General features: G+C 40.6%; 1 protein-coding gene across 2 annotated transcripts in view; it reads right to left on the bottom strand.

Moving 5' to 3' along the window:
• Positions 1-304: 304 nt before the first annotated feature.
• Positions 305-10,735, bottom strand: part of LOC110966297 (complexin-2) — a 61,948-nt gene continuing 51,517 nt past the window's right edge. For both annotated transcript variants that reach the window (XM_051954491.1, XM_051954492.1), the window contains exons 3-4: positions 9,142-9,317; positions 305-6,427 (exon numbers count right to left, since the gene is read on the bottom strand). In XM_051954491.1, coding sequence (XP_051810451.1) covers positions 6,230-6,427; positions 9,142-9,317 — 374 coding nt within the window. In that variant the 3' untranslated portion in view covers positions 305-6,229. The remainder of the gene's footprint in view (positions 6,428-9,141; positions 9,318-10,735) is intronic.

The raw sequence follows: 10,735 nt of genomic DNA, 5'->3' as shown, positions 1-10,735 counted from the left end.
AAGTGTGACATTAATTAGCTTCACTTCTGTGGTTGATCTCGATGCACGAAGAACAGTGTGAAGCGTCCCGGCTCTGTGCTAAACAGACTACACATCATGTCCCAGTTAATTTCACATCTTCAAAGTCTTAAAATGTCTCGCCAAAAGGACGAAATCGAGACAGGTGTAACGCGTCTCATGGACATAACATTAGCATGCAATCCTCGCTCTTTTTGCCCTCTAATTAACTTTTGAATAACGAAATACCCCACAGATAGCGAGGAAAGGAAGCACCAAATACGGGCAAAACAGAAGAAAACACAAGTAGCTTTTTATAAACCGTTTTTTCTTTTATTAGTGTAATGCATTTAATTTCCAAAAAGAATGATTCAGTTCCATTGATGAGACAGTTTTACAGTGACTGGGCTCCACATAGAGTATATGACATGCAAGTAAGGGGAAAAAAAAACAGCATAAGAACTCATATTTTACATTCTTAACCTGCACCCTGAAATTATTTTCACCCTGAATGAAAAAGAAAGACCCTCCTGATTCAGTTATAGGAACTTCCATAAAAGTCCATTCCGTGCTTTAGTTTTTTTTTTTCTAAATTATATCTTTTGTCTCCCCGATTTCCTTCCACATATTGTTTTCATCAGTTCACGTCTTTACGTCGGAAAGTAAAGAGCGGCGAGGTCACAGAATCAGCAAACCTGTGAACGTCTCCAATTGTGTTGGTCGGCACGTACGGCCAGACTAAAGGGACTGCTGCCAGCTATTGTACGCTCATTTTTTCACCTCTCAAACCCTCCAACTTCAGCATTCAGAAGGCTGGAAAACTAGAAAAAGAAAAGGTAGTGGATAGTAGATGCCATAACAGTTGTCAGCGTGACATTCTTGTGCGAATGCCAAAAAGACTGGAATGTATTTAAAGTGTCTCTTCACAGTAACCAGAGTTTTATCTTCCGCTGGAGAGAAAGTAAACACGGTGAAGTCTAACTTTCACATCTGGCAGGATTCAGCAGGGCAATGTGTGAAAGAAAAATGCGACCAACGAGACAAATGTTACATCGCTCGTAGAAAGTCAGCATCGTTCGCAGTTTAAAAGGAAATTCTAAGATAGGCTCTCCGTCTCAATCACTCATCACCTTTGAATATATTTAAGAAGTAAACATCTACGGCAGGTCCTCTCCACGCTGCCGGTATAGATTCTTTTTGTGTTGATTATTTTCTTATAATAGTCATGAGAAATACCACCAAACCTAATGGAGAATCTTTGCTATCGGGAGGGCGGATGAGCTGTGGTTTTGAATTGGCTCTTCCTGTTTCTCAGATCTGAGTGTTTCTGGGCTCCTGACAACAGAAGATGCTTTGACAATCCAGTTCTAGTCTCCACAATAAAACATCCCATCAGTAGCTGGGTTTCCATTACCCTTAGATATGCGCAAAATGTAAACAGCGCAACAAAAAACTGGTAATGGCAACACCTGAATTTCGAAAAAGGACTAAAATATCAAAAAAGTTTTTACACTCTCATGAGGTGGTTTTTTTAGACGTTTAATATTGAAAAATATCGCAAAAGCGCAATGGAAACACTTTTTCCGCAATTATACCTGGTCACATGACCAGGAGTAAACATGGCGCGGTACGTGTGGACAGAAGAGGAGACCGAGACTTTTCTTGCCATTATTCTTGACAAAAACATCACTGCCATACTAGACAGCAAACAGCAGAGGAATGTAGAGTGTTATAAGGAGATGGAAATGGAAATGAGGGTTTTGGTTTTGGGCGTCCATCTTCCTGCAGTGAAATCTCGCGGGATGATATTTTACGAGAGTTACGATGCTTCTGCCCAGAACAACCTTCAATGGAAACACGTTCAAAGAGCAAATATACTTTGTTGAAATTTTAGAAATATCGCTTTTATTTTGTGAAAAACTGTAATGGAAACCCAGCAACTGGCAGCGCTCAGTTTCAGTGAGTGTTTCAGAGGAACACCAGCCAGGATTTGACGTCTTTGAGGCCTTTCATTTCAAAAACTACACTTGTGGTTTTCATCTCTTCCTCGCTCACATCTGCCTGTCTGTTAGGAAAACAAACATTTAAAGCAATCCTCCACGTTTACAACCCCCTACTCCTATTGTCTACGAAGCTGAGGACTTCTCAACTCAACATGTCTGTCCACAAACACTGAAGTACGTCATGCAACCAGAGTGAAGAAGAAGAAGAAGGACGACGACAACACATCACGCCAGGACAAGCACAGATGAGTTCCCACTAACCCCACTGACATAAAGATGACACGTATGGTAATAGCCCTTTTCAAAGGCAGTTCACGTGCTGTGACGCCTCGAGACGAGTCCCACGGGGAGACCGTTGTACATACAGAGGATGTATGGCTGTAGTTTCCATGAAGGGCCCATGATATAAGCCTAGTCCTGCTGCCCACCAACGGGAAACGAAGAAGCTTATTCCATGCCCTGGAAGGTGAAAGTGGCCTGTCCTTGGGTGCGTGAAGAGTTGTGGTAATCTCTGGTAAATTAAGATGATTCTTATTAGACTAAGCATGCAGCGATTTCTGCACATATATTCCAACACGGGCGCCTCGTTAATGGTGGTGAAGAATGCGTCAAAGTAGAGATGTGAAATTTTACATGGAATGTTTTACACTGGAATAAAATGGAGAAATGCTAGCGCTACGCCTACTTTGTGTTTTTTTGTTGTTTTTTTTTGTTGTTGTTTTTTAAATTGCACGTCCCCCGTTTTCTTTTCTAATCGCCTTCAAGTTTCTCGTCAGTCCACTTCGTTCTAATCTTGACTTCAGGCCGAGATCACAGAGGAGAGTTTTTACTTCTGCTGGCACTCAATAGGTTGGAGGATTTATATCATTTTTATCTGGAAAATTACCACTAACAGACATGTTTCAAATGCATTCTTTTCTAGCAAAAAGCATTTATACTAAGTGCAGCGTTTAACCACCCTGACTGGTCAGAATTACCCCACATCAGTCAATACCTGCAGTAAACTCTGGATATATACTACTGTTCAAAAGTTTGAAGTCATCCAGACGATTTCACGTTTTCATGAAAACTCCCACTTTTATCCATGTGCTAGCATAACTGCACAAGGGTTTTCTAATCATCAATGAGCCTTTCAACAAGATTAGCATTAGAAAACTTTTACATTCAAAATCAAAGTGTCTTGGATACTCTTTGGACTGCTGACCAGTATTTTATTATTACGAAGTGGGAATCTATCTTTGGCACCTGATGTTGTTTTTTTCTCCACTTTTAAACCATTCCTGTGGGTTTTTCTTTTCAATTTTCTTTCTACTTTCTAAATTTGAAGATTTGACAAGAACGTGACATGATTTTTGTCTTATTCCAGCTATTTTGTGCAGAGGATTGATCCTTCAACCGAACACGACACAAGCAAATATCATCTGCAAACTGACTGATCTTTGGGTGTTTTTTGTGAATGCACTAAACGCTGTTGTCTAAATGGCATAACGTATAGCAGTTTTTTTGGTTTGTTTTGCTACTGACGCTCACAGATGAGCTTTGTGCCTCAGCAGAAGAAACTACGGCATGCGATCGCGGCCTCGTGCTTCATCAGACAGCAAAGAGCATCAAACACTCCACAGGTTTAATCTTTCTGGATCCAAAGCACTCCTTCTGTTGCCCGGAGACCCCTACGGAAACAGAGGGTTTTCTACGTGTTTGTCTTTTGTCATGTGGTGTATTCTCATCTCTACCAAACATCTGCATGCTCAACATTTGTAAGGAATGTGTTAAGTTGTTTTTTTTTTGTTTGTTTGTTTTTTTCAGATCTGGCACAGCTCGGAGGCTGCCCAGCTTCCGCCTGTGCACAAAGTAGTTCAAAGACACGGTTACAACGACATGGTCCCACATCACAGACACGTAGAAAGACGCACACATATAAACACACACACACTTACAGTACACATGTAGTACACTGAAACACTTACAACAATGGCTTCTTTTTTCTACAGACATTTTCTTTGCGTATACGTTAGTATACTTGTTAAGATACAAGAATGAAAAGTGAGGATTTACAAACAGATATCCAAATATCTTTTTTCTCTCTCTATTTTTTACAGAAAACAAATGTGAGACAGGTAACTTTCAATGTTGAAATGTTCTCTTTTTTATCGTTTTAAGCAATTATTGCAATCTAAACAATATGGCTTTGTCTAGTGAAAAGTCCTATCTGAGCTAGAAAACGGAAAAAAAAAAAAGAGGAAAATGTGTTTTATAGTGCCTATGACAACTTCATCATTAGTCCTATTAATCCCTAAAAGTATTCTAGATTACAAACTCATGGAACAATGCATTCATCGATACATTGCTGAACTACTAACCACTGAAAAGCCACCGGATCATTTAGGAATAACCAACATGCTTTGTTTTTAGAGATATATATTGAGGTACTTTGACTAAATAGAGATTGTTTTCACTTACAGTACATCTATTTAAATGCTATGTGACAAATCACCATGATAGTTTGTTGGATTACTAGATGCAGGATGCAGAATATAGCGAGCTCTTCAGGCAGTGAGATGCAACGGCTCACCGACCGGGCTTTCTCAGGCTCGGTCTACGGTTTCTATTTACGAGGAATACTTCTGAGGAGTGCCAGTTTTAGTTTAGCGGCGGTCTTTGGGATGCATGCACCCGCTGAACAGGCTGCCATGGTTACAAAAAAAACCAGAACAGCATGCGTGTCTTTGTTTCCGTGGTGACAAAAGAAATAGTAAACCAGTATTTCTTTGGTCTTGATGTGGATGAGCTTCACTCAAGGTAAACATCACAAGCTGATGGATAACGGTTAGCTCGGCAGGGGTGTGAACTGTCTCTAACATAAACTGGCAGCGCTTTGAAGAAGGTAAACAGCCAGACATCACCTGGTATTTGCATTCATGAGTGAAAAAGAAAAAGAAAAGAGACACTCGGTAGGAATCGAGCGCTTAATGTGGAACAAATGTGACAGAATACGACAACGTGTACAGTACCAGCTACCCCAGGTCCCCAGTGGTCAATGCTTTGATTGTCTATGGGGATCACACTACTTAAATCAGAACGACTTGGTGGGACTAGAGTGGCGATTTCAGCCTGTAAATGAATATCAAACGAAGAAAAAAGAGTGTTGTGTCCTGAAGATGAACAATACCTCAGGTTGAGTAAAGTCTTTTCCAATCCTTTTGACCTAAAGTTCATATATTGGCATTAGTTCTTGATACGTTTTTGTATCGCGGTGGCAGTCTAACTAGCTGACAGGCTTAAGAGTCAAGTTTTAGTGAAACATGAAGTGGCAACAGGAAGGAGATGCTTTTTTTTTTCTTCAGCAAACAGTTCTTCAGAAGTTCTTGTAGGTAGCAATGAATTATGCTATTAAATCATTTTGTGGACTGTTGGGGCTTCTTCTGGGGTTTCCAGTTCAAACAGTGGCCACTGGAAACCCCAAAACATGCCCACTGACCGACCCAACGTCTAACACATTATCTCAAAAGAGTCCAATCTTGTATCTTTGAACGCTTGCCTACATGCTACCACCGACTGTACGCCTGTTTGACTCAAAATGAAACCCTCATTTACAATTCCTCCGTGAGAGGAGATGATATGAAGGCACATGTCCTAAAAACTCAATTGCTGATTTGTTTTTTTTTTAACAGTTTTTTTTCAATATAAATAACTACACAAGGTTCATAAAAGTAGAAAACACCCATTGGAATGAACACGACATGCTCCATCTACTGGAAAACATGGTGGCAGTGCCAGAAGTCAGAGGACAAGAGTCCGAGGTCCTTCAAGGAATACTGTTCTCCATGATGGACAACTAAAGTGTCTGTTCTTAACGGGTGTAAAAATAACAAGAAAAAAAACATACGAATTGTAAGAAATGTGCTAACTGGCAGTTGAAAGGTTGTACAACCATTGAGGCAAATAAAAAGGGGAGAGAATGACAGTCGTCGAGGTGTAGAAAAGAACAAAGTAAAAGACCTCTAGAAAGGCAGTGTGTAGCCTCTAACAGTTTGACAAGAACCCCCCTCCCAGATCCGTGTTGCTCCCGACAACTTCTACAACCCTACGCTGAAACCCTTCCTGCTCACAAAACACCCAGAATCCTTCACTCAACCCAACATCCCCGCTTCCCTTTGCCCCGCGGCCTGGCCCAGGCCAGACCGGACCCCGAATGTAGGGTTCCTTTAACGTGTTTTGTCGTTTTTGCTTTACTTCTTGAACATGTCCTGTAGAGGTCCGGGCAGAAACTTGAGGACGGTGTCGAGGATGCTCTCCTCGTCCTCTTCGTCGTCGTCTCCGCAGCCCCGAGGGATGGCCTTCTTGGGGCGCGTCAGAGAGCCCTCGCAGGCCTGCTCCATGGCTGCCTTCTCCTCCGCCTCCTTCTCCTCCTTCTTCTTCAGCCCATACTGGATGAAGACAGGACAAGAGGTGATGAACAAGGGTTGACTTTGCAGGATATTGAGGTATTTATTCCCAAAACAAAACAAGACAAGACAGCTTTATTTGTACCGCAAATCTCTCTTACACTGAGGCAATTTTAAGCTTTACAACAAAATCAAATAAAACAAGGACACAGAATTAACATTTTAAATGAGCTAAATTCACATTCACCCAATCATTTTGTCTTAATTACATGTTTGAGTGTCAGAGCGGTCAGGTTTAGGTCTCATTTAACATCAACCAGAAGGTTATATCAGGTCTGTGCTGCACAACAACCAAACGCTAGCCTAGCCGCGCTAGACCCATGTTCTGAAGGCACAAGGGTCTAGGACCGCTCGACAGGGAGGGAGGCGGGCTAAAAGGTTGTCTTTCAAATCACTCTGCAGCAATTGGGTAGGTATACAACCAATCAGTGCAACGAATAGGCTGACGTAGTTCCCAGAGCGCCGGCGGATTGTGGCTAAGTCCCATTAGCTTCCCAACCAGCGGAGCCAACTGGTATATTAAGGATTTGCCATATCCTGTCAGCATAAGTCCAAATACGTCTTTCTTCTCAATGAAACACTTCAGTGCCGTCCTTTGTTTATCTTTCAAATTGAATTTTAGCTTCAAATCTTTAAGGGCTGTGGCCAAAGCCGAGTGGAAAGATAACTGTTCATTGTGCGCCGGTTGTTTCTGTCAGAATCGTCATGCCTCTGACATCACTTAGTTACGCCCACCTTCTGACTCTACACTTCATGGTGATTGGTCCGGCCAGTTTTAGGAGCATCCAGCCTCGAGCCTTATTGAGGGTAACTAGACCCACTCTGGCAGAGAATTAAATTTGTTGCCGTGGGTTGTCTTGCGCGGCTAGGCTAACCAAACGCTGCTTCACCATGTTCTGTTCTGACTCCTGGGACTCCAGTAGTCCTGCCCCACATGTCCTCAGGGTCCCATTAGCTTCACATGTCACAAGCATGTCAGAGACATATTCAGCCACAGAGGGATTTATACAGCAGTAGACATATTTTGAAAACAGGCAGCCAGCATGAGGATTTTAGAACTGAAGTAACACGGCCATGTTACCTAATCCCAAGTTTTCTGAACATGCTGAGGTTACTGAATGGACCGTTTGAAAAACTCTACAGAGGGATTCAAATCGACACCAGATAAAGCCACGAGTGAGACTTTTATGGTCTATCCATGGCTCTAGCAATGTTACTTACAGGACAGAAAGATGATGAAGTCACTGGTTTGATGTGGCTCTGAAAATTTAGATCCAAGTCCATGATAACACCAAGATTCTTCGCTCAACTCTTAGTTACCAGATCTATCTAGCTGTCATATCTACAGCCCAAAGACAGTTATGTATGTCTGTGTGTCATCTGCATAATACCAACAGACTGCTTTATTGTTTTGGATGATTTGACAGAACAGAAGCACACTCAAATTGAAATGCAGTCCTGTAGAACCCTAGATATCTCAGCATATCGTACCAGCTGAAGATTTTTTGTAAAACTACGGTCGTCATTGTGGACAGGTTACTGTGGCATTGCAGCAAGTTCACCAACAGGAAAGATGGCAGCAAACTGCAGTCGGAGAATCCCCTTACCAAGGATTTTCCTGGCTGAAAATGAGCTTTTGGATGGCGACAACGCACAACAATAAACATCATTTCTCCTTGACTAAGCAAAATCCCATTTCTCTGAATTTCTTTTATAATTTTGGTGCTGGTAATTTATCTTTAGCGCTAGCAAAAACAATGTTTGGGAGTGTGCAAAAAAAATCGTCTATGCAGGAGAGTGGCAACAAGGTAGACGTACGGGACTCTTTGCTTGTCTTTGCTCAGCTGCTGCTATGCACACTTACCGCCCTAATACAAAGCATCATCACCTACAAAGTTGTTTTACCCTGCACCACGACAGAGCAAGTTAAACTCGATCTCTGCATTTCAACCATCCTTAGCGTTAGGAGCAGTGGGTGGCCCCCATGCACATTCCAAGGACCAGCTCCAGCTCCAAGACGGCGCTGTGGTCAAGGACAATTTGGAGAGTTTAATTTAGCATGCTTTTGAAGGGCAGAGAAAGTGGAGCGACCAGAGGATAACTCTAGATAGAAATGCCTGAACAAGGTTTTTGGTTGCTTTTTGCTCACTGATCTGTGCACACCAGCAAAACTAAGAACTACCTGGTGAAGATTTATGAGTTCTTTAGTGTCCAAATGCTCAGAAAAAGAACTAAATCTCCAATCTTTTTCTGACTTTAAATGTCTAAAGACTAATAATTTAACCCGTTTGTCCTTTTATGTAACATCAGAGGGTAAACAAATTGCTAGAAGAATATTAAGGATTCTATATTACTTGTTCTATAAGAGGTTGAAGATCTGTGTGAAAGTGCAGAAAAGGTATGAGAAAGTTACATCCCTATGCCACAAAAGATAGACTTTAGAGCTATCTTTCCATGTCAGAACCGAGAGAACTTATACATAGCTAAACAACGTGATACAAGGTGAAGTCATTTGTCTTTTTTGAGGAGCTCCTCTCCCATAACCTGGTGCTGTGTGAGGTCCTGTGCCCCTCCTGAATAAAGAGACTTCAACATCCTTGTCTTTTTCATCCGTATAAATCCATCATGCTCAGCGACAAATCAACAGATTTGAAGGACTGGTGGCTCAGGGCAGTAAATCTGTGGCGTTTCCTCACCTTGTCCCTGATGGTCTGCCGTACTTTTTCCCTCTCGGCCTCCATGCGGGCATGCTTGGCCTTCCTCTCCTCCTCCTGCTGCCTCAGCGCCTCCTGCCGCTCCTCCTCCTTCTTGGCTGCATCCGGGTCCTTCTCCTCCTCCCCACCCAGCATCTTCCCCATGTCTTTGGTGGCCCCTGGACAGAAAACACACAGACACTTTTTTTAAATTCTGACCATAATGGCTTGACTACGCCTTCCTACCTAGAATTTAAGCTGCAGAAAAATATTTCACTCCAAGTTGTATATCTAGCAGGTATCTAGAACTGAACAATACCGTATTTTACTTTATGATCAAAACGACAGTCAGACAAAAAAAAAAAAACCACCAAAAGCAAGACAAAATGTTACAAAAACAAGATACAAAATGAAAAAAAAATAAGAAAAAATTAGAAAATATGAGACAAACGGCACCAAAGAAAATTAAAAAGAGACAAAAATTAGACAACAAAGTTACAAAGTGACAAAAAATGGACAAAAAACACAAGCGAGACAAAAAAAAAACACAAAATGACAAAAACAATGCACAAAACAACAAATGAAGCAAAACACAAAATGACAGAAGTGAGAAAAAAATGACAAAAGATGCCTAAAACATAACAAAAACAACAAAAAGAGACAAAAAAATTCGACAAAAAGTTACAAAGTGACAAAAAAATGGACAAATAACAAAAATAAACATAAAATGACATAAATGAAATAAAAAATGACAGAAGCGAGAAACAAAATGACAAAAATAACACAAAAACAACAAATAAAGCAAAATACAAAATGACAAAAATAAGACAAAAAAACGAGAGACAAAACAGAAACACAAAATGACAAAAACGAGAAACAAAATGACAAAAGCATGAGACAAACAACAAAAAAACAATATAACAAAATATTACAAAAATGAGATACAAAATGACAGAAGCGAGAAAAAAATGACAAAAAAGCGACAAGACAAAACAGAACAAAAAGAGACAAAAAATCTGACAAAAAGTTACAAAGTGACAAAAAAAATGGACAAATGACAAACATCAGACAAAAAATGACATAAAAAATTACAAAAGCGAGAAAAAATGACAAAAAAGTAGACAAACAACACAAGCAAAGCAAAAAATCCACAAAACGACAAAAACAACATAAAACAACAAAAAAGCAACATACAAAATGACAAAAATAAGACAAAAAACACAAAAGAGACAAAACGGAAACACAAAATGACAAAAGCATGAGACAAACAACAAAAATAATAATATAACAAAATATTACAAAAATGAGACACAAAAGAACAATGAGCAATCTAGTATTTTATCAAGTCAACTTGTCAAGATCCAGAAATTATCTTAAATTTGTAGTTTTTTGTAATTAAGAGTTTGCAGTAAATGTCTTCTCTGTAATTTTCAAACTTTACTAAGTTGTCTGCGGGGCACAACTGGCCCTCCAGAGGGTCCAACCCAGCCCACGGACCACATGTTTGACGCTCCAGTTCTAAGTGAATACAGTAAAGTTTTGCAGCTCATTTGTTGCTGTTGTATCACAGACGCTGGTTGGAGAGATGTCACGCTCC

The sequence above is a fragment of the Acanthochromis polyacanthus genome, chromosome 10, assembly GCF_021347895.1.
Source record: "Acanthochromis polyacanthus isolate Apoly-LR-REF ecotype Palm Island chromosome 10, KAUST_Apoly_ChrSc, whole genome shotgun sequence".
Lineage (NCBI taxonomy): Eukaryota > Metazoa > Chordata > Actinopteri > Pomacentridae > Acanthochromis > Acanthochromis polyacanthus.
This window is presented reverse-complemented; position numbering and strand designations above follow the sequence as displayed.